At 50.0% G+C, this 22,524-nt stretch overlaps 1 protein-coding gene across 5 annotated transcripts in view; it reads right to left on the bottom strand.

The window, feature by feature from the left end:
• Positions 1–20,970, bottom strand: part of NISCH (nischarin) — a 186,180-nt gene extending 165,210 nt beyond the window's left edge. For all 5 annotated transcript variants that reach the window (XR_013601160.1, XM_078661890.1, XM_078661891.1 and 2 more), the window contains exons 1-3: positions 20,739–20,970; positions 5,204–5,287; positions 3,093–3,275 (exon numbers count right to left, since the gene is read on the bottom strand). Coding sequence is in view for 4 of the 5 variants with exons in the window: in XM_078661890.1 (XP_078518016.1) it covers positions 3,093–3,275; positions 5,204–5,287; positions 20,739–20,825 (354 nt within the window). In the remaining variant the exon portion in view is untranslated. The remainder of the gene's footprint in view (positions 1–3,092; positions 3,276–5,203; positions 5,288–20,738) is intronic.
• Positions 20,971–22,524: the final 1,554 nt, after the last annotated feature.

The following is a 22,524-nucleotide window of genomic DNA, read 5'->3' as shown; positions in this document are numbered from 1 at the left end:
AGACACAGACAGACAGACAGAGACAGAGACAGACAGACAGAGACAGAGGCAGACAGACAGACAGAGACAGACAGAGACAGAGGCAGAGGCAGACAGACAGAGACAGACAGACCGAGACAGACAGACAGAGACAGAGATAGACAGACAGAGACTGAGACCGAGACAGACAGAAGCAGAACACGAGCAGTTATCACTCAGCCCTCACCTCCAGAATGCGGCAGACAGACAGACAGAGACAGACAGACAGAGACAGAGGCAGAGGCAGACAGAGACACAGACAGAGACTGAGACCGAGACAGACAGAAGCAGAACACGAGCAGTTATTACTCAGCCCTCACCTCCAGACTGCGGCAGACAGACAGACAGAGACAGAGATAGACAGACAGAGACAGAGGCAGACAGACAGAGACACAGACAGAGACTGAGACCGAGACAGACAGAAGCAGAACACGAGCAGTTATCACTCAGCCCTCACCTCCAGACTGCGGCAGACAGACAGACAGAGACAGACAGAGACAGAGGCAGAGGCAGACAGAGACACAGACAGAGACTGAGACCGAGACAGACAGAAGCAGAACACGAGCAGTTATCACTCAGCCCTCACCTCCAGACTGCGGCAGACAGACAGACAGAGACAGACAGACAGAGACAGAGATAGACAGACCGAGACAGAGGCAGAGGCAGACAGACAGAGACACAGACAGAGACTGAGACCGAGACAGACAGAAGCAGAACACGAGCAGTTATCACTCAGCCCTCACCTCCAGACTGCGGCAGACAGACACAGACAGACAGATAGAGCCTTAACCTGCCGAAGAGTACCCACATCGCCCGGCACCTGGCAGACCTCCATTGGCTCCCCGTCCAGAAGAGAAGCAAGTTCAAGCGTCTGACCCCCGCATAAAAAGCCCTCCACAACCAAGGACCCGCCTACATGAACCACCACCTGATCTTCCACCAACCCTCCTGTGACCACCGCTTCGCACACCTCGCCCTCGCTCAGACGCCACGAATCTGCTGCAGCCGCTACGGCGGACACTCCTCCACCGCGCCACCAAAGCCTGGACCACCGTCACCCTCCCCCTTCGCACTGCACCCTCGCTGACGGACTTCAGGAAGGGACTCCAGACCTGCCTCTTCGACTGATACCTGCAGCACAGCGTCTGGATACCCCCGGGGTGATTAGCCGCGCTACACAAATGCTATTTGTTTGATGGGCACCTCACACTGTGAGGACGAGAGTGTGTGGGGAGGTGCCCTTGTGTGCACTTCAAAGCTTCTGTTCACAGACACAAAACAAACAAACGGAGGTCGATTATTAAGGTTAAAAATATTCTGGAATGCTCTAGAAACCTTTTCTTTTTTTTCTGGGGAGGAGATGCACACCTTACACACAAATAAGACAATAAAATTCAAGCCAGCATCAGGTGGTGCAGATGCCCGCCCCCCCACCCCCGCCCCCTCCACAGAATTATCAACTATTCTGCAAACACTCGCAGTGCATCAATATAAGCTTTTCATTAACTCAACAACTGAGGAGCAAGGGCGCCCATCATTGGTCAGACTCAACCCCATAACCACTAGCCACACCGACACCAACACCTGATACTTACAGAAACTCACCCCCAACCATCACCACAAACACCGAAGCCCAGCACTTTGAAACACCCCTTCCCAAAATACTGACCCTTCCAGACACCCCTTCAAAAACCCACATCTTTCTAGACACCCCTTCATAAAACAGATCCTTCCAGACACCCCTTTATAAAACCCTGGGCCTTCCAGACACCCCTCCATAATACCCTGAGGCTGTGGGCTTAAATAACATAACTTAAATGTAACTGTGCACTGAAGAAGGGGCCAGTGTGATACCACAAAGTTGAAACTTATCCCTCCCTCCATTCCAATAAACATGGTTCATACAGCAGGAGTGAAAGAAGGACCGGCTGCCAACCCTCTCACACCAACACCCCCCCTTAGACCGCAGTGACCCCCACAAGGGCTCCTGACTTACATACAAGTGGAAGTGTAGAAAGTGAGAGAGGACTTTGGGTGCCGCGACAGGGAAGAGCGCCAGCACGGCCTGCAGGTAGACCCCCACCCAGTGACCCCCCACAAGGGCTCCTGACTTACATACAAGTGGAAGTGTAGAAAGTGAGAGAGGACTTTGGGTGCCGCGACAGGGAAGAGCGCCAGCACGGCCTGCAGTTAGACCCCCACCCAGTGACCCCCCCACAAGGGCTCCTGACTTACATACAAGTGGAAGTGTAGAAAGTGAGAGAGGACTTTGGGTGCCGCGACAGGGAAGAGCGCCAGCACGGCCTGCAGGTAGACCCCCACCCAGTGACCCCCCACAAGGGCTCCTGACTTACATACAAGTGGAAGTGTAGAAAGTGAGAGAGGACTTTGGGTGCCGCGACAGGGAAGAGCGCCAGCACGGCCTGCAGGTAGACCTCCCACCCCCCAGTGACCCCCACAAGGGCTACTGACTTACATACAAGTGGAAGTGTAGAAAGTGAGAGAGGACTTTGGGTGCTGCGGCAGGCAAGAGCGCCAGCACGGCCTGCAGGTAGACCCCCACCCAGTGACCCCCCACAAGGACTCCTGACTTACATACAAGTGGAAGTGTAGAAAGTGAGAGAGGACTTTGGGTGCCGCGACAGGGAAGAGCGCCAGCACGGGCTGCAGGTAGACCCCCACCCAGTGACCCCCCACAAGGGCTCCTGACTTACATACAAGTGGAAGTGTAGAAAGTGAGAGAGGACTTTGGGTGCCGCGACAGGGAAGTGCGCCAGCACGGCCTGCAGGTAGACCCCCACCCAGTGACCCCCCACAAGGGCTCCTGACTTACATACAAGTGGAAGTGTAGAAAGTGAGAGAGGACTTTGGGTGCCGCGACAGGGAAGAGCGCCAGCACGGCCTGCAGGTAGACCCCCACCCAGTGACCCCCCACAAGGGCTCCTGACTTACATACAAGTGGAAGTGTAGAAAGTGAGAGAGGACTTTGGGTGCCGCGACAGGGAAGAGCGCCAGCACGGCCTGCAGGTAGACCCCCCACCCCTCAGTGACCCCCACAAGGGCTACTGACTTACATACAAGTGGAAGTGTAGAAAGTGAGAGAGGACTTTGGGTGCCGCGACAGGGAAGAGCGCCAGCACGGCCTGCAGGTAGACCTCCAGGTCCTTCTGTCTTTTCTCCACGAGGCTCTTGGAATTCTTTCCAATCATCTTTTTTGGGGGCAGAAGATTTTTGTCAATTCTCTTTTCTGCGCTGAGCTGAAAAATAAAGATGAAAAAGGCATTAATGGACTCAAGTGTGAGGAACAGCCTGGCTGAGGACCAAAGAGGGAAAGGGGAAGGGGAAGCGATCAGATGGTGCACGAACCAGGCCTACAAGGCCGGCGGATGCAACACCCATCAATCCAAGCTAGAGCTTTAGGAGGTAGCATCAGGGTGCCCGTAAGGATATATATCTTAAGGCAAGAGTCTGCTCAGGATTGGATGACTTCCTTGTCCATCTAGTTTTCTAGTCCTTGTTCAGTGGCTTTCCTCCACATTCTTTGTTGTAATGCCCCTGGAATACTGCTAGATTTTAACACTTCTGATTGTCAGGTGTTTAAAAAGGCCTTTCTGCAACAATCACTCCCTCCTCTCTCTTTTGATGTGTAGCATTTCACTTTGCCTGCATTTCTAGCTAAAAAATAGAAAAGATGGGTAATTGTTTTGTTTTTTTCTTCGATGAAGAAAATATTAGCTCCTTCCCCCCCTGAATCTTTCCCCTTGCCTGCTTTTCCCCTTACGTATTTGTGCTTATTGTTTATCTTGACCTTACAAGTAACTATGTTGCCATGTTCTAATTGTGTAACCTTTGTAACGATGTAACCTGTAACTGATCTGATGCTCATGTAAAGCGCTCTGATACCTCCTGGTCTAGCCAGCGCTATATAAAACCTTTAAAATAAATAAATAAATGACGTATCTCCTTCTACAGCCGACATGAGGACTATTTTTTCCTCTCAGTTTTAGCACATGGTTTTGGTATCTCTCACCCCTCCCCTCTGGCTTTTAAAAAAAAATGTTTTAACAAAAATGTTTTTATATATTTTTTGCGAGGACACAGCGGCCGCACACTGCGGTCAGGCCACTTGCTTCCTTGCATGTGCATGGAACGCTGCACATACTTTACTTCTAATTTAAAGTTTGAAATGGCTGCGGTTAACTTGGAATGGTAAAGTAATAAGTAGAAACTAACCCTGGGCGTAGTAGCGCTACTCGTAGCTACGCGAAGTGCACTATGCACTACGCGTAGCTACGTGAACTGCGTAGTGAACTGGGCAAAATGCTGTTTGCACTGATTGCACAGTCCCGGATGCTTGTCCACACTGTGTAATCATTGCAAACCGTTTTTGCTGCTTGAGTAGATTTGTACTCAAGTTCCAGCTTTCTCAACGCGGACTGGTAAATTCTCGTCGAGAGCATACTCAAGCACTCGCAATGAGAAACCTGACCTCTCTGCATTGAGAATCTCGCCGGGAAGTTTATTTTCCATGCTCGCAATCGGTAACTTGATGATGCTGATCGCGAACGAGGAAAAAGTCTCGCCCCGATGTTATTTTGCCTGCTCGTGGTCGCCAACTTGACGTTGAGGGCCGCGAGCAAGCAAAAAATGCTCGCTACACTATGCTACGTGTTTTTGCACTGTGCTATGTGCAATTCATGTAGCGCATTGTTGTGCAAACTACGCAAGCGTAATCCTACGGCCAGGGTTAGTAGAAACTCTTACAGATAGCCACCAGAGCATTAGAATGCATACACAAGCCTTCACATATACAAGCGTCCATTTTGGAATACTTTGAGGAAAAAACATTCCAAGAAGCCACCGTCAGCACATGGGCAGCATCTTAGAATGTTTTTTTCTCAAAGTAAAAAAAAACACATTCAAAGAGGGAAATCTAGACATGTGCAGAGAGAACGGTCTTATTTTTATACTTCATATCCAATTAACGGTTCCACGATGGCCACTTCCGTTTGCCAATGGTACAGTCAGTTTTTGTCCAACCCTGAGTTACAGACCATGGGGTCAAAGCCACCAGCTTGGATTCTGCAATCGAGGGCCCCATATTCATTAAATAAAGTCTTTCCTGTAACTATGGTCAGATCAGGGTTGTTCACTTTGCACCACTGAGGAGGAGTTCAGGATTTACCTTCTCTTGAAGCTCGTGGAAGTCGCTGTAGCGATGTTTCACCGTCCACCGATGGGCGCCAACGCTCACCTGAATGATGTAGACCTAAAAAAGAAAAAAAACTAACATCAGATCAAAGATCAAAAGTGGCAAGCTTCATTCAACCTATCACCAACACCACAGGGACAAAGCGCTATCGGTAGCGCTGCGAGGGTCTCAGTGGAGGGGTTGAACACCACGCTCACCACGGCTGCATACAGCCCTTTGGTCATACTATACCAACTGCTCTCTCGCTCTCGTGTACACATGAACCCAGCACTACTGCAGGGCATACAATGAACGGGATCCCAGAAGCACATACATGCTCAGAGCTCCTGCCACCCGCAGAGGACCGCGTTCACAGATTACTGGGTCTGTCCTGGAAGGCATAGAAAAGGGCGGTCTTTGAAGAGGGCCCGATTGAGGCGTGGCCTTAGTGCCATGTCCTCAAAATCACTCTCCTCCATCTTGTGAGTTGCAGCCTACATGTGCCCCAGATTGCAGATTGCAGTGAGCAGAGTCCAGGAAGTGGTAAGGAGACAGACTAGTGCTGTCTCTTCCCAAGACAAAAAGTTGTTTAAAAAACGATTTTCATTTTCTGTGTTTACTGTCTATGCCTGTGGCTGTTACAGTTAAAAATTGTAGTTTTAGCCTGCCTGTAATTGCATATTTTATCACCTGTGTTGTGTTTTAAATGTGTGGTTTTCCCTGCCCATGATTGCTTTCATTTAGTGTGTTGAATTGTGGGATTTGCAGTCCAACCTCTGTAGTTTGTCCCTCTCATTCCTTGGTGACAAATCTGTTTTCCCTCCAAATTTCTCCTTTGCTCTGTGCTTAGGCCTCTGTGCTCAAACAGTGCACCCCCAGCCACCATTTTGTGCTCACAAGCCAGTGAGGCCAGCCCCCCTGCCTCCCCCCCCCCCAGCAACAGGGATTTTCTACATCAGAGGGTGCTTCTGTGAGCTGCTTAAACTGTATTTACTGGTGCCTGTGCACTTCGTTTTTTGGCCAGCAGGGGGAGTAAAGCTTCATTCAAACAGTATTGTTAGATTTCGAGTTAGTGAAGCCTTTACCTGTTGAAGTCCAAAGTTGTGGATTGAGCCCGTCTGTCTCCTAGGAGATTCTGAACAGGAGCAAGCAGCTTCCAGCTCCCTGGCCAGCAAACCTTGTCTGAGGTTGCTGGGACCTTATATGGTGTGCTAGTGGTTGGCACATGTGTACTCTGATTGGTGGTTGTATCTGGTGTTTCTATTGGGTTAGGGTTAATGTCCTCATTGGTTGGGTATTTGAGGCTTCTGATTGGTTTCTCGGTCTGTGATTCAATCATTGCAGGGTTGGGACTAGGGCTAGGGTTAGGATTTCTATTGGAAGTAGGGACTAGGGTTTCCTATGTTATTGGTTGTTGGGAGTAGGGTGGGACTAGGGCTAGGGTTAGACCTTTAATTGGAAGTAGCTATTTAGGGCTTCTGGTGTGATTGGTTGTTGGACCAGTTGTGGGACTAAGAGTAGGGTTAGGCTTTCTATTGGAAGTAGGGACTAGATCTACCTGTACCATTGGCTGCTTGGACTAGTGTTGGGACTAGTGGTAGGGCTAGGGCCTTTATTGGATGTTGAGATCAGGGTTTTTTGAACTGATTGGGTCCTTGGGCTAAGATTGGCTGTAAGGTCCTGGTCTCCTATTGGTTCTAGATGTTAGGGCTAGTGTTGTGATTGGATAGTGTTAGGGCTAGGGTTCCCATTGGCTGAAGGGGTCACCTGATTACTAGGGCTACAAGAAAGGCCAGGCTTAGGGCGTCTCTGCCCGGGCGTCGAGGCTAAGGGTGGAGAGGACAAGGGTAGTTGCCTGTTTGGGCCTGTTAAGGGTGGAGAGGACAAGGGTAGTTGCCTGTTTGGGCCCGTTAAGGGTGGAGAGGACAAGGGTAGTTGCCTGTTTGGGCCTGTTAAGGGTGGAGAGGACAAGGGTAGTTGCCTGTTTGGGCCTGTTTGAGACTGGTCGGGACTAGGGCCAGAAATGCTGCCCTCTGACTCCTTCCCTCCAAAACTCCTTTTTACTCATCCAAAAGCCTCTTCCTACTGCTAAGACCTAAAAAAATTAAAAAATCCTTCACTCTTTAACCCTCCACTATCCTTTTTCAATCAAAATTAACAGACTAACATGTTCACTTCTCAAATTCCATATTCAACTATACTAATAACTGAATAACATATCTACTACTCAAATTACTTCATATTTATACTATACTAATTTTCAACACTAATCCTTTATGGGTTCCGGAGTGGCGTGCTACTCGCCAGAAAAGCGCTTCAACACCCATCAGGGGTAACAAGTGCTATATGAATGCAAATCTTTCTTACCCTTTTATCCATCCGCTATCCTTTTCACTCCAAGTAACAGACTAATATCCACCACTGAAATTACCTCATATTTCACCATATTAATTCACCACTAATCCTTTATAGGCTCCCTGAATAGCGTGCGTCAACAAGCGAGCGATAAATAAATACAAACCTTTGTCCTACTCTATCCTTCTGCTATCATTCCAAATCCAAATAACTGACTAACCTATCCACCACTTAAAATGTACTCGCATGTTTCACTATACTAATGCAACACTAATCCTCTGTGGGTCCCGGAGTAGCGTGCTACCCGCCGAAAAAGCGCTTCGACGCCTCGTCAGGGGTAGTAAGTGCTATATAAATGCAATTACAATACAATACAATGTATGATCATCACAGGTCAATTTATCATGCTGTAGAAGTTTAACATGTGATGGAAGCCCAGCCACAGAAGACAGAATCACACAAATGATTCAGATAACAGATCAGAACAAGGGCGTTAATGCAATAGGTGAGGTCATAAGGTCCCCACGACCTATCCCCTCTCCATTTCCCCCAGCAGGTACCTAAAATTCCTGGTGTGGTGCAGGAGCCAGTATGTGCACCAATGTAGCGATGACTGGGTGCACAATCCTAATGGTGAACGCCAACACAGGGGTGGCACATCTACGTAATACGACTTCTACTTCAACTATTGAGTGTCTCCTGTACAAAGCTGCAAAAAAGGATGGGAGGCAAGAGGCAAAGGAGACACCTTGGTCTGGGAGCACTGTGCAGACCCGTGAGAACTGCCCTCTCTGAAACTCAGTCGTGTTCCCCTCACTCGACGGGCAGCATTTTTAATGATGCTGAAAGGAGTTAGCTGTAGTGCATATGTTTAGCTATTGCATTAAATGGAAGGGAGAAATTATGTTCCCCATCATTTCTAATTATGCTTTGTTCTCCATTAAATGAATGTGTGACACCTCGCAACCAAGGAAAAAGTTGTGCTTGTGGAATAGCGCCTGTGTATTGTGCAACCAGGTGCGCGAGGGTCGGAGATCATAGATTGTGGGGCTTCTTTTCATGGTCCAGGTAAAAGAATCATGTAGGAGAGCCAAGCTGGAGGATGAATCGAGGCACGCATTGTTGGAAGACAAAGCCTTACAGTTGACATGTAAGGAGGTCTTTAAGAAAGATGGAAAAGGAGAGCAGAGCAAATTCAGATCTGTGTGGGAAGAGTTGTCAGACGTGGGTGATACATCAGAAGGGGTGATAGGTTGGTAGTTCCAGTAAGTTTGTGCCAAAGGCTGTTGGTTCCATTGCATGTAAAACAGAGGTAAGTCGGCCATTAAAAGAAGAGCAGAAACTAAGTTTTTGGTGGCCCGGTGTTGACAAGGAAATTGAGATTTTTTAATTTTTTTATTATATATGTACTACAACTACATGTAGTAAAAAAATCTCATACAATGTCTAAGATACCTGTTGTGCTTTTGGGATTTCCAAAAAAAGCATGGGAAACAGTGGTCCCTGATACCAGCCTCCTGGTCAACTGCCTTGGTCTTAATAGCAGGTATGACAGTGATGCTGTATTGATTTTCTAAAAATTCCCTGAGGCAGCATTCTTTAGGGAAATAAAGGCTTCTAACCTGCATTCCTTAAGTGAAAATATCTTTAGGCAGAAAGGTTGTCCTGAGGTTGTCATTTTAGATAACAGGCCACAATTCCGGTCGAGGAATTTGAAACATTCCTCAAAAAAGAGGGTATCAGTCATCCCATAACCACTGTTTATCACCCCAGAGTAAACGGTCTGGTGGAGCGATTTAATCGGGTGTTGGGAGAATGCAGCCAATTGGCTATGGGAAGCACGAAGTGAAAAGTATGTTCTGGAGCTACAGGAGGACACTACACTGAGTCACTGGTGGGACCCCGTTCTTTTTACTGAAAGGAAGGGTAGTGTGTGCTGCTGTTCCTGCTCAGATGGATAACATGATAAGCTGGGGTTGATAGATGATAGGGTAAAGAAGATCAGTATGGTCCGAGGCATAATTCCAGAATAAAAGGATAAAAGAAGGCTCTAAAAAGGGGCTCGAGTGAATGTGTGTAATGTAGGAAGTTCGAAGGAGGGCGGTTCCAGACGGTCAAGCCCTATGGAAGCGCCTGAAGCAAATGCCAACAGTGTGCGACTGGCAGATGGGAAGTAGAGGAATGTAAGAAAAGTCACTCTGTGTAATGATTTTGGCTGGCGAATGCTGGTTGGACATTCTTACGAGAGTACTGTGGATCTCGATGAAAGAAAGAATGTCCAAACTCTGAGTCTTATGAAGAGAAGACCCAAGAAAGTGGAGGACTGTATTTGTGCTCAGTAGTATATGCATGTCCATCATTTTTCTTTATAATTACCCTGCAAATTTTGCTTTGTGGAAATCTAGACTTTTGTTCATAATTGAATTTTTTTGTGTTTATTGTTGGGATATGTGTATGCTTTCTGTTTATCAAGCTATGCTTTATTTTGGTATGTTCAAGCTTCATTGAGCTAGATTAGGGGTGGGCGGAACTCATGGAAATACGCATATCTTGCTGCAATATGAAAAACACAAGGAGATGATGGACGGAGCGCTGAAACTTTTCAGACACTCACCCATAGTCACACATCTGGGCTGAATCCATCATCGTTCTTCGCTCACTTTGCCATCCCTGTTCAGACCCAGCCATATGCAAATCAGTATGACCCTGTGCCTCATGGGAACAGTCCAGCCCGAACTGCCAAGCCAGGTCTTCCCTGAACCGGAAACAAGCATCCTGGGACCGGTTTCTGGGTAACACCCTTCATCAGCCAGGCTAGCTTGAATCCAGTGGCAAAGTGAGCAAGGGACCCACGCCTGGGCATACCCTGCCAACTTAGTGCGAACAAAGCAAACACAAGGAGATGATGGACGGAGCACTGAAACTTTTCAGACATTCACTCCCAGTCCCAGATCTGGGTTGAATCCATCATCGTTCTTTAGCTCACTTCGCCACCCCAGTTCAGACATGGCTATATGCAAATCAGTCTGACTCTGTGCCTCATGGGAACAGTCCAGCCCGAGCTGCCAAGCCATGCTGTAATATAGTGCCAGTAGCGCGAGCAGCAATGAAAAAACAGTGTGAGCGCCACCATGCGGTTCGCAAGAACACATGGCCATTCGAGTAGATCTCGGTGTCGCTCAAGTAGAAACTCTACTCAAAAGCAACCTCTGACCTCGCTGGAAAATTGCCCTAGGAAAACCCAAATGTCACTCGCACATTTCTGGAGCCTTGCGGGAAACAAATTCTGCTACGCGGCGATTGGTGGAATTTTACCAGAACTCAGCGGTACAAGAGCAATGTCGAGTCACCAATTCTGTGGCCAGAAGGAAACATTCCACCCACCCCTAATCTTCATATTAAAAAAACAAAAAACTTAAAAAACTGCTGGTGGGCCTTTTTCCTTCAACCTCTGCCTCAAATTAAGCACTGGTTAAGCCACTGGTGTGTTGATACCCACCTCTAAGAGCAGCCCCACCTCTAAGTGCAGCCCCACCGCTAAGAAACAGCGCTTCGCCCTTGCTAATGGGCTTCTATGTGCAGCCAGTCACCAAGCCACCACGGCCTGGGCACGGCCACGACTGACCACGGTCGAGATCCTTAATCTACAAGTGTTTGGACTGGATGTTCAGTGGCAGTCCAGGTTTCTGCCGCTTACTTATAAAGTGTGAAAGCAGCCGGTCGACAGCAGAGTCCAGGTCAGTCATTCCTATAAAACTTTCTGGCCAATCTTGATGCAGCTGGCTATCTTAGGAGGGGCCAAACAGAAGGGTCCCCCGATGGCTTCTCCAGGGGACGAGACCTCCAGAATTAGACCCAGATGGGCTTACTGTCCTCCTTCTCATGGAAGCACCAGGAACAAGCATTTGCAATGCAATAGGTCTTGCAATTGCAAGATTTTGAGCTATTGGCATTGAACAGGAGAATGCCTTTTATTTGCGTTTAAAAAACCTGCAATAATAAAAGGCATTGTCATTTACAATACCAATAGGTCAAAGTTTCTAAAATGCGAGACCTATTGCTTTGCAAATGCTTGTTGTTTACAAGCGCCCCATGCGCAACACAACACTTTCTTTAGACGAGCCGTGTCTAAAGAAAGGTCCACGCGTGCTGTTAAAGTGAAAGCGCAGTACGGGGCGCTTTTACCAAAAAAGCTTTTGTTTGTCAAGTTGACAAAGAAATGCTTTTTTCGTGAAAGCGCCCCGTGACAGTGCGCATGGCGCCTTGAATGTTGCTGGAAAGCATGTAGTGCCTGCAGTAGGAGAAACCATTAAAGGAAATAGTGCTTACAGAGTGAATAAGACGTGCCTTGTAACAACCGAAGTAAAAGGGTCCGTCCTCATGGGAGGTTACAAATGAAGACAAGGCGGTACTAAGGAGGGACGAACAAGCCTATTAACGAATCAGAAGCCAGCATTTACGAAGCACAATGGCACAAGCCAATGACAAATATGGGCGGAGAGTGGGCGGGGCTTAAAGTCCATACTCCGATACAACATGCATGGCAGAGCTGCGCAGGCTTGACTTAAAAAGGACTCCTAATCCGGGTCCCAACCCGCCAGGGAGCGGCCACTTACCTCGGCCACAGATTCCCCTTGTGTGATGCGCGGAAGAAGATTTGGGATCTATGAACCCTCTCAGGGATGGGCCCGAGTTCAGCTTTTCAGTTCCCACCCCCTGTATCCGAACCCCAACTAACTTAGGGCAGACTAGGCCAGCTTCTTAGCTGACCCAAACTTTGTAAAGGAGTTGAACGAAGACTTATGGTATGGAAATGTATCGCCTGTGTGAATGTCCCAAAACTCTGACAATAATCAGCCCGTCCTGTATCAACACACCTGTATCAGACCAACCTCCCACATAATGTAAATTGTAAATTGATACTTGTATAGCGCACTAATCACCCGCAAGGGTCTCAAGGCGCTTGTACGAATACCGCTGTGGAACCCTTCCTGGCTTTCCCTGTGAGGTGTCCACTCCTGGGCACCCCCAAGGTGGAGGCCAGGCATCCTTAGCGTTGTGGGGGCCGTTGTGGAGATTAAGCAAACTATTGCCCAGAGTTGCAGAGTGGGACCCATGATTGGAATAGGCACCGAGGCGAGAATTATCAGGTCCGTGGAATTTTTGAGCCCAAGACCCGCCGAGGCGGGAATTGAACCGTGGTCCCCTGGCCAGAACTCTGCATCAGGGTCTGCCGCTCTAACCATTGAGCCACACTTCTCCAAAATACGGATAACAGCCGATGTCTCCCGAACACTAGAGGCAACATAGGCTCTTGCATAAAACCCTTAAATGATGGCGTCTGACCTAGCGAATCAAGCACCTGGAAGACAGAAGGGGTGTAGTGTAGGCGCTGCTGGGCTGACCCAGGCAAGATGCTCATTCGCGTTTACTTAGTCAGTGGAGATCCTGAAACGAATCAATCAATCAGTTCACTTATAGAGCGCACTACATACCCGCGAGGGTTTCAAGGCACTAGGGGGGGGTGCTGCTACTGATCGAAAGCCTGCCATGAGTCCAGCCCTCTTGGACATATGGACAAAAGCAGACTTTAAGAGTAAGGAACGCGGTACAGTCCTCCTTAGGGAAGGCCAAAAACACGCGAGAAGTGACGTCAAGCACAGACACACGGGGCAGACAGGTAGCCGTGCTACTTGTAGCTCTGTAGGACAGATCCGCCAGTTCCAACTGGAACATACACAAGAGCACGCACCATATTCAAGGTGGCGTATCCACAGTCCTCAAAATAGTTTATGCAGCCTAAACATCCTTCGAAGAGCGTCAAATGAGCTATAACTGTCCCAAGGACGCGAGCAGCGGGTCTGTGCAGACTAAACTTAGGCCTGGGCAGATACATTGTATTTGTATTAGCTAATAAAAGGTTGTTTTAAATATTGTTTGCTTCCTACAGTTCTGCAGACTTGTGAGGCTCCAATAACAGGAGTTATGCACCACATAGTGAGAACCGGATCACACACAGCAGAGTAGTAACCACTGTACAATCACGGCAATGGGCAGCTACTACACGAGTGGCGGTGCAATGAAGACAGACACCCCCATCCCCAGCACCCCCAGCCAAGCCATGCACTAGAAGCCAACCTCAGAACGAGAAGGGCCATCATGTGGAGCTCAGAACAAGAAGGGTCATCTGACCAAGCCAAGAACTAACAAGCATTTGCAATGCAATAGGTCTCGCAGCATTAAAGTTTGAGTTATTGGCATTGTATATGACAATGTGTTGCATTAAATTTTTAGCAAAGTCTGTATTGGTGTATAAAGATGATAGCTGTTGCAAAATATTAAGCAATGTTGGCAATAATATTATATTATAATAATATTGTAAGTTACTGTTGTACTTATAAGCATTTTCACCACATCCACCCCCTCTGCTTCAACACTTGTAATCATCACATCAACCACTTGTGCTATCGACTTCTGTCATTTACCATTGCAGGCACTACTGCTGCTGGGCACACAACTGCTAAAAGCAGAGAAACAGCCCAACACAAGTGCCATATGTCAAAGTTGCTATTACCCCTGCCTCAGATGCCACCCCATCCTGAGTGAGTACATCTACTCTCACAAATCTGCTTTTGACAGCCCCAGTCATAGGCTCCCATCCGCCCGGGACTGGCGAAGAAAGGTTAAGTGACACCCAGGCTAGGGTTTCGCTTTAAAGACGCCTTACTGCTTTTAAAATGTTCCTGTATTAACTTGGCCTCTTGCTTTCAATTTAGTGCCCGTGCGCGGGCGGGTTCAGAGCTCCGCTGTGTAATGGCGGCGGGCTACGGCGTCTCAGAAGGGCGGGCAGTCACAGCGTTGTGAGGAATGTTGAAGCTGAAAGATAGACTCTATCAAAGAGTGTCACTTTGTTCTCTCGAGATTGCCAACTGAGCTGTCAAAACCTGGATTTGTCACATTTTTCTATTTAAAAACTATTTGTGTTTCTGCCAGTCTCATGGTGCAATTTTACTCATGGCATTACAATGGTAAATAAACGTGGAATGGAATGGATTTCTTCACGGCTCTGAACCGATTACATTCATTCACCGGAGCAGAGTTCCGCCAGCAGTAAAAACATCGCGAGACCAGCCTGTCAATGTTCCCGTCGATCAAAGCTATACACTGAATGGGACCACAGAGCTTTTCATCCTCTCTGCATCCCTGTATGAAATCCGACCTGTTCACAGTGGCATAGCAAGTGTGTCATTGGTCCTAATGCAAGTACTGAAAACAGACCCATTCCCTATGGCTGGGTAGAAAAAGGCACCCATAAATGTGGTGCAGTGCACCAGTACGCCTGTCGGCCCGGTGCCACTGCTCCTGCTGCACCTCCTTGCAATGTGTGCGCCAACGCCAATGACAGCACTTGAAAGGTTCTCGAAAAGCACCATTTTCCCCGGGCATAATGTTGGCATGTCAATCTTGCCGATATCTACCATGGGAAAAGGCCCAGAAACTAACGGAACGTGCTTATTTTCGTGCAGTAAGATTCAAAACCAGGATGTTATGCCCAGATTTCCTGGATGCAGATTGTTACTGGAGTTATTTGTCGAATCCAATAAATAATCTCTAGACTAGAGTATCTGATGTGATCAGTAACTCCTAATCAGGGTCTTTGTGTGGGGTGCAACTGGTGCATCCGAAATGTTCTGCATACAGTATAGGAGCACATGATGGGAAGCTTGCATTGAGGAAAAGCCATTGTACCGACCTAGTTGATGCTCTCAGCTGCCACTTTTGGGGTGTTGGCCGTTCACTTCCTCTTCACAGACGCCCCCCTTTTCTCAGATTGCCTGCTTCTTCTCTCTTGCAGGGACGTGGTGGAAGCGCTGCTGAGGAACGATGCAATAACGAACGTGGGGGACTGCAAGGGCTGCTACCCGCTTCACCTCGCTGCCTGGAAGGGAGACGCCCAGATTGTCAAGCTTCTGATCCAGCAGGGACCCTCGCATTCCAAAGTCAACGAGCAGGTGGGGCGCTCTCCTCACGTCACGCATATGGCAGACTCCGAGTGAAGAGTGTGCCCAGTAGGTGGAGTAAAAAGGTATGGTGCTGGCCCTAAAGAATCTAGAAGGTTTTCATTTGGTACATCTGATGGAGCTCTGAGTCAGAGGTCGTTCGTTGCCTGTTAGACGTCAGTTTTCACTGTTTGGCAGCCGTCTATGAATTTGTTCAAACGTGCAAGTTCCAAATTTAATTGGCCATTATAAAAGTCTAATTACCTCGTAAAAATGGCTCAGTGTTAAAGTGCTCCAGCCCACATTTCATGTAACGAAATATCATTTTTTGTAACCCGGGTATCAGTCTGGCCACCGGCCTCCTGGAGGAAGATTGGAGGCTCGTTTAACCCTCTTACCTTTCCAGCCGCCATTACATCTTGTGACGTGTTTCTGCTCATTTGCGGACAAAGTGACGGCTGCGGGGTACATTACAGCTCCCAGTTGGTACCGCCATCACGGATAATGTCAAATACACACAGCTCTGGTGAAGACCGGCTGCAGGGTCAGGGCAAAACGTGCAGTTCGATTCCCTAAAGTTAACTCGTTTGAAGGAGAAACAGGTGAATGGACAAGGGTTTGAGAGATGTTACATTGAGAAAGCAAAAGTCTGCAAGTTAATGCGATATAATATAGGGTTGTATGCCGATACATTAGGAACACACTTTAGTAATATCTTTATTGTTGGATTAGGAGAGATCTCCCTCAAGCTTTGTGGATTCTGGCGATGCAATTGAGTCCTGGCTTAGAAACGGAACCCGTTGTGTAATATTCTTGTGTTCTTAAGTCTGAAGCATAATTGAAATTCTCTCCAGAGTACTCCAAACCTTTCTAAAAGAGCAGGACTGATATTCTGGTTAATGCAGTTATAGTATACTTCGTAAGAGTAACCGTGAAGCTGAGCAGTAGGTACGTTCTCAGGCATCGAAAAAACGACTCTTCCAATTAATTAATTGGAGTCCTTCGAAAGCCTAATAAAACAAGCAGTGTTGTAGGCGGGAGGGGTGGTGCGCTTGTGCGTGCGCGTGTGTATGTGCGCTTGTGTGTGTGTGTGTGAGAGAATGCAGCGTGGGGGGGCCTGTATGTGCGTGCGTGGGTGCATGGGCGCTTGTGTGTGTGTCTGAGAGAATGCAGCGAGCGCGTTCGCGTGCGCGTGATCGTTTCGAATCGCCTCCAAGGCGATGCACGCGGCCAGGAATGTCTCCTGGAAAGGAGACACGGCCACAATAAGTTCTCGGCGGAGACGCGCTTCCGCGCGTTCAGCCGAGCCCTAAAAAGGAGCTCAAACCGACCTCCGAACAAGAAGGGCCCTACGGCCGAGCCAAGAACTAGAGGGATGTTCAAACCGAGCTCAGAACAAAAGGGCCTTATGGCTGAGCCACGAACTAGAAGGGAGCTCAAGCCAACCTCAGAACGAGAAGGGCCCTCACGTGGAGCTCCAAACAAGAAGGGCCCTCCGGCCAAGCCTACAACCAGACCCTAAATAAATCAAACACTGCTTGAGCAAAGGACAGACAATGGAAGGAGGAGCGAAGAAATTGATATTTTTTCATTGAAAAAACAAAAGGTTAAAATGAAGTTATAGTTGTGTGAAAATATCAATTAAAAAATATTTTTTTAAACTCCAACACTGAAATCCACCAGTTCTAGTTCACCCAGTTAAGTATAAATGTCGCCCTCAACATGCACTGCTTATGACATCACTCATGACATCTCCATGGACATCACTGATGACATCATCCACCATACTGCTGTTCAATTTAATATACAATCCAGTGCAGCCATTGAAATATGGAAATAAATTCAAAATGACCTATAATCACGTAAAGCATATGTTACCAGGCGCTACACAAACACAACTAGAACAGCTAAAGGCGACCGGGCAGGGAGGCGGTGGATGCATCGATTAAAGAAAGAAAGAGGCAGGTGCAAGGCTTCGAAGCCTGACTGCGGTCTCTAGGCACTAGGGCGCCCTGGGACAGGAGTGGAGCAGCGCAGAGAGAGACAGCAACTAGGAGACCGCTGGAAATAGCAGCAGCGTCTCTGGAGACTGCACCAGGCAGGTAAACAAGGAGCTGGAACCAGGGACCAGAGGCCTCTGCCGATGGAGACAGGGCCAGTTGGAGCCGCACAACGACGCTAGGAGAAGCTCAAAGGTCTGGGTGGATGCACGGTACGAGTGATGCAGGGTCGATGCACGGTACCCAGGGCACAAAAAAAGAAGTGTGGGGGGGTACTAACCTAGTTAGACATTACGGCGCACATCATCACTCATGGCATCAAATGAACTGACATCATTGAAAGTGGCATCACAAGCCACGACTTTACAGGAAATGGCATCACAAGAAGTGACATATCTAAAGTCCTCACATATATGTTTAGTGGGTCTATCATGTGTACATGTGAGCGCATTGCGAGGGCAATAGCACAGTGACCTATGGAAAAGGATATGTGACTTCTAACCCCTTGCAATCCCCCAGTTTTATGTAACACATCCTGTACATTTGTTTACAAACGTATATAATTTATTGTACATGTAATAATCACGTGTTGAAGTAAAGCACTCTGACACCCTGCGTTGGGCTATACAAGAAAAAAAGTGGTACTTAAATTATTTCAACGCCTCCTCAGGTGTAGTAACCTCTATATAATTGCGATTTGCTTTGTGTAAATACTGGGAAAGACCAACACAGCTGACATTCTTACCGTGCATGCATATCTCCTAAACAAGGACTGAACAAAGTGAAAAGCTGCCTCTCCTAAGTGTGTGTGAAGTGCTAACAAGGTGCGAGCCTTTGTTTCCCCTCTGCTGTATTTGCATCAGGTGTGAGGCTCCTGACTGCTGCCAGACAGGAGACTCGAACAAAGGAGACCTGAAGACCCCCGAGACTCGGCCTTTGCAGGACTCAGAAATAGGAGAGCCCCGTCCTGTCCCCCACCTGCACGTTGTTGCAATCGAAAACAGACAACGTGCAGGCGCTGCTGAACGTGCCCTGGTGTTTGGAAATGACACCGGGACGAGTTCAGCACATTGTTCAGTGGGGCCCAACTTCTTGGCAAGGTGGACGGGGTGGATGCCGTACACCCGTGTGTACCCCTGACTCTGTACCCCTGACTCGTGCCCTGACTGAACCACATCAAGTAGTGCTAGTTTGATGCAGGCTGGGCGGATGCACGGTACCATATCATTAAGGGGTCAGACTTCCAATTAATGAAACAGTAACCTCATATACTTTTGGTTAATTAACAAGTGTCTCTGTCTTTACATGCTGAAATGCATATAGTCATTTCACAAAAGTGAAAATGGAAAATTTAGCAATCAGTGAGAGAGGTGATGATTTTGGGGTCCCCCCTAACCTAGGGAGGGAACCAAGCAGACGCCTTGAACACAAAGAGTACATCATGCTGAACGATTCGGTGGTGGTCCCATCCTCTTAGGACCACCCTAAGCACAGTTATGGGCAAAAATGCAATCCCAACCAAAGGCCCTGCAAAGCATTATGGGACAAGATTAGCAGTGGGCAGTGAATATTATAGTATCCAATATCAAAATAATTCTACAAAGAGCTGCAGTTCCACTAGTCGTTGCTAGATGTCCCTCACGAGTCAAATGCAAAAGCATTGAATCAGGCTGCAGTTCCACTAGTCGTTGCTAGGTGTCCCTCACGAGTCAAATGCAAAAGCATTGAATCAGGCTGCAGTTCCACTAGTCGAGGGACGCCTAACAACGACAAGTTGAACTGCAGCTCTTTGTAGAGTGTATAGTATCAGCTCTCAGCTCAGCCCAGAGCTGCTGCCCCTTGAGGAACGTTTTGATATTGGATACTACAATATTCACTGCCCTCTGCTAATCGTGTCCCATAATGCTTTGCAGGGCCTTTGGTTGGGATTGTATTTTTGCCCATAACTGTGCTTGGGGTGGTCCTAGGAGGATGGGGCCACCACCGAATCGTTCAGGAAGTTGTGCTCTTTGAGTTCAAGGCATCTGCTTGGTTCTCTCCCTAGGTTGGGGGGGGAGGCAAAATCATCACCTCTCTCATTGCCTAATTTTCTTTGTTTTCAAAGATCTCTTTTAGGAGTTTTTGCCCGAATTCTGTGTTTTTAATGGAATGTGTAGTTAACAAGTCTCTGCAAAGTAAACCGACTTTCGAGGGGACGGACCAGGTTAGAAGGGAGAGGGTCTTTAGTGTGAGAAGACAGGTTTAAGTTGAGCGATGATGATGGGTGGGATCTGAGTTAAAAGGAAGGATCGATCAAAAATAAATGCATGCTGCGACTTAGTGGGTGGAATCGGGGCAAATCATTGAACAAAAAAGTGCTCACAGCCGAGATGGAGCAGACCGTGTAACAAGACAAGTAAAGGGTCCAGTCCTTATGGGAAGTAACAAATGCAGACAAGGCGGCACCGAGGAGGGACTTACAAGCCTTTTAACAAATCTGAAGCCAGCGTTTACGAAGGACAATGACACAAGCCAATAAAAAATATTGGCAGAGTGGGCGGTGCTTTAAAGCCATACTCCACTGCTGCACGCACTGCCCACATGTCACAGGTGGCGGGCAGCGCCAGGGGCATGCTTTCAGTGGTGGACGTTGGCTCAGGAGCGGTGCTTAGGGGCACAGACCGTCAGTGGCCAGGATACATGCGGTCAGCAGAAGGAGGGGCAGCTGGTTACACCGTCAGGTTCGGCAGTGCCACAGGGCGCGTGCCGTCAGGGGCGGGAAGTGCCACAGAGCGCGTGCTGTCAGGGGCGGGCAGTGCGTGCTGTCAGGGGTGGGCAGTGCCAAAGGGAGCGTGCTGTCAGGGGCGGTCAGTAACACAGGGCGCGTGCTGTCAAGGGCGGGCAGTGCCACAGGGCGCGTGCTGTCAAGGGCGGGCAGTGCCACAGGGTGCGTGCTGTCAGGGGCGGGCAGTGCCACAAGGAGCGTGCTGTCAGGGGCGGGCAGTGCCACAGGGCGTGTGCTGTCAGGGGCGGGCAGTGCCACAGGGCGCATGCTGTCAGGGGCAGGCAGTGCCACAGAGATAGGCGGTACCCTGTGGGTAAGGGGGGACCGGTTGTTCGATGAGGAAGGGGGCCTGAGCATGCCAAAGGAAGCAGTGTTAGTTTGCCCACCGCCCCCCCATGCCTCTTACCCACCGTGTAACTCTCCACCAGCTCCGAGCCCAGCACCCGGGCCTCCTTCCGCTGCCCGCCCGGGTCCGCGGGGAACAAGGCGGCCTGCATGGTCACTCCGGTCCCCGGAGCTGTCACTCTCCACCGGGCCCGGGGGGGGGTCCTCCTTCAGGCGGTCACTATGCCCACAGCCGCCCAGAGCCTGGCACTCTGTGCCAGCCGCCCTCCGAGACGACTGCTCTTGCTGCCCACTCTCCAGCAGCCACTGCCCCTCGTCAGGCCGTCACTCCCATGCACCACCCTCAGATAGGCACTCTCTGCCAGCCCCCCTCAGACTGGCACTCTCTGCCAGCCCCCCTCAGACTGGCACTCTCTGCCAGCCCCCTCAGACTGGCACTCTCTGCCAGCCCCCCTCAGACTGGCACTCTCTGCCAGCCCCCCTCAGACTGTCACTCTCAGCCAGCCCCCCTCAGACAGGCACTCTCTGCCAGCCCCCCTCAGACTGGCACTCTCTGCCAGCCCCCTTCAGACTGTCACTCTCTGCCAGCCCCCTCAGACAGGCACTCTCTGCCAGCCCCCCTCAGACTGGCACTCTCTGCCAGCCCCCTTCAGACTGTCACTCTCTGCCAGCCCCCCTCAGACTGGCACTCTCTGCCAGCCCCCCTCAGACTGGCACTCTCTGCCAGCCCCCCTCAGACTGGCACTCTCTGCCAGCCCCCCTCAGACTGTCACTCTCAGCCAGCCCCCCTCAGACAGGCACTCTCTGCCAGCCCTCCTCAGACTGGCACTCTCTGCCAGCCCCCCTCAGACTGGCACTCTCTGCCAGCCCCCCTCAGACTGGCACTCTCGGCCAGCCCCCCTCAGACTGGCACTCTCTGCCAGCCCCCCTCAGACTGTCACGCTCTACCAGCCCCCCTCAGACTGTCACTGCCAGCCCTCAAGCTGCCTCAAACTATCATTCTCTGCCAGCCCCCCTCAGACTGGCACTCTCTGCCAGCCCCCCTCAGACTGGCACTCTGCCAGCCCCCCTCAGACTGTCACTCTCTGCCAGCCCCCCTCAGTCTGGCACTGCCAGCCCCCCTCAGACTGTCACTCTCTGACAGCCCCCCTCCGACTGGCACTGCCAGCCCCCCTCAGACTGCCACTCTCTGTCAGCCCCTCAGACTCCCTCTCTCCCAGGTCCTCCGAGCCTGCCACCCTACGCCTGGGGTGACCCCAGGATGTCAGTGCAGGAGTGCCGGCTCCCCCCCCCGGGTGTCACTGGATCTGTGCCCCCACACTTGCACCAGTGGATGCCACGGTCCCACCCCTGCCCCCCGGGTTGTCACTGTGCCCCCACCCTGCACCGGTGAGTGTCACTGTCCCAGGGCCCCCACCCCAGGGCTGTCACTGTCCCCCAGAGGTGGAGCCCCTCCCTGCCCTGCCCCTCACACTCACCCTCTGCCAGGGACCCCGGACTGGCACTGCCCCCTCTCGCCCCCCGGGTTATCACGCTCTGCCCTTCTCTCCCTGACACCCCAAGGTTCCTGCCCAGCTGTCACTCCCCACCACTCTCCACCCGTCCCTCCGGGGCCCCCCTCACTCCCATGGAGCCCCCGTACCCCCGATGCCAGCTCCGGGCCCCCGCAGGGGTGGGGGTGCACTCACCCTCCCTCTCCTGCCCTCCTGTCCCTCTCCTGCCCTCAGACCCCCTCACTCTCCGCCCGGATCCTCCGCTCCGCCGGCGCCATCTTTGTTTGCATGTCAGCTGATGAAAGGCGGAGCCGTTTATGAGCATCAGTAGGAGCGGGGTGGGGGGCGAGGAGGATGA

Source organism: Lissotriton helveticus, chromosome 9, assembly GCF_964261635.1.
Source record: "Lissotriton helveticus chromosome 9, aLisHel1.1, whole genome shotgun sequence".
NCBI classification, from domain to species: domain Eukaryota; kingdom Metazoa; phylum Chordata; class Amphibia; order Caudata; family Salamandridae; genus Lissotriton; species Lissotriton helveticus.
This window is presented reverse-complemented; position numbering and strand designations above follow the sequence as displayed.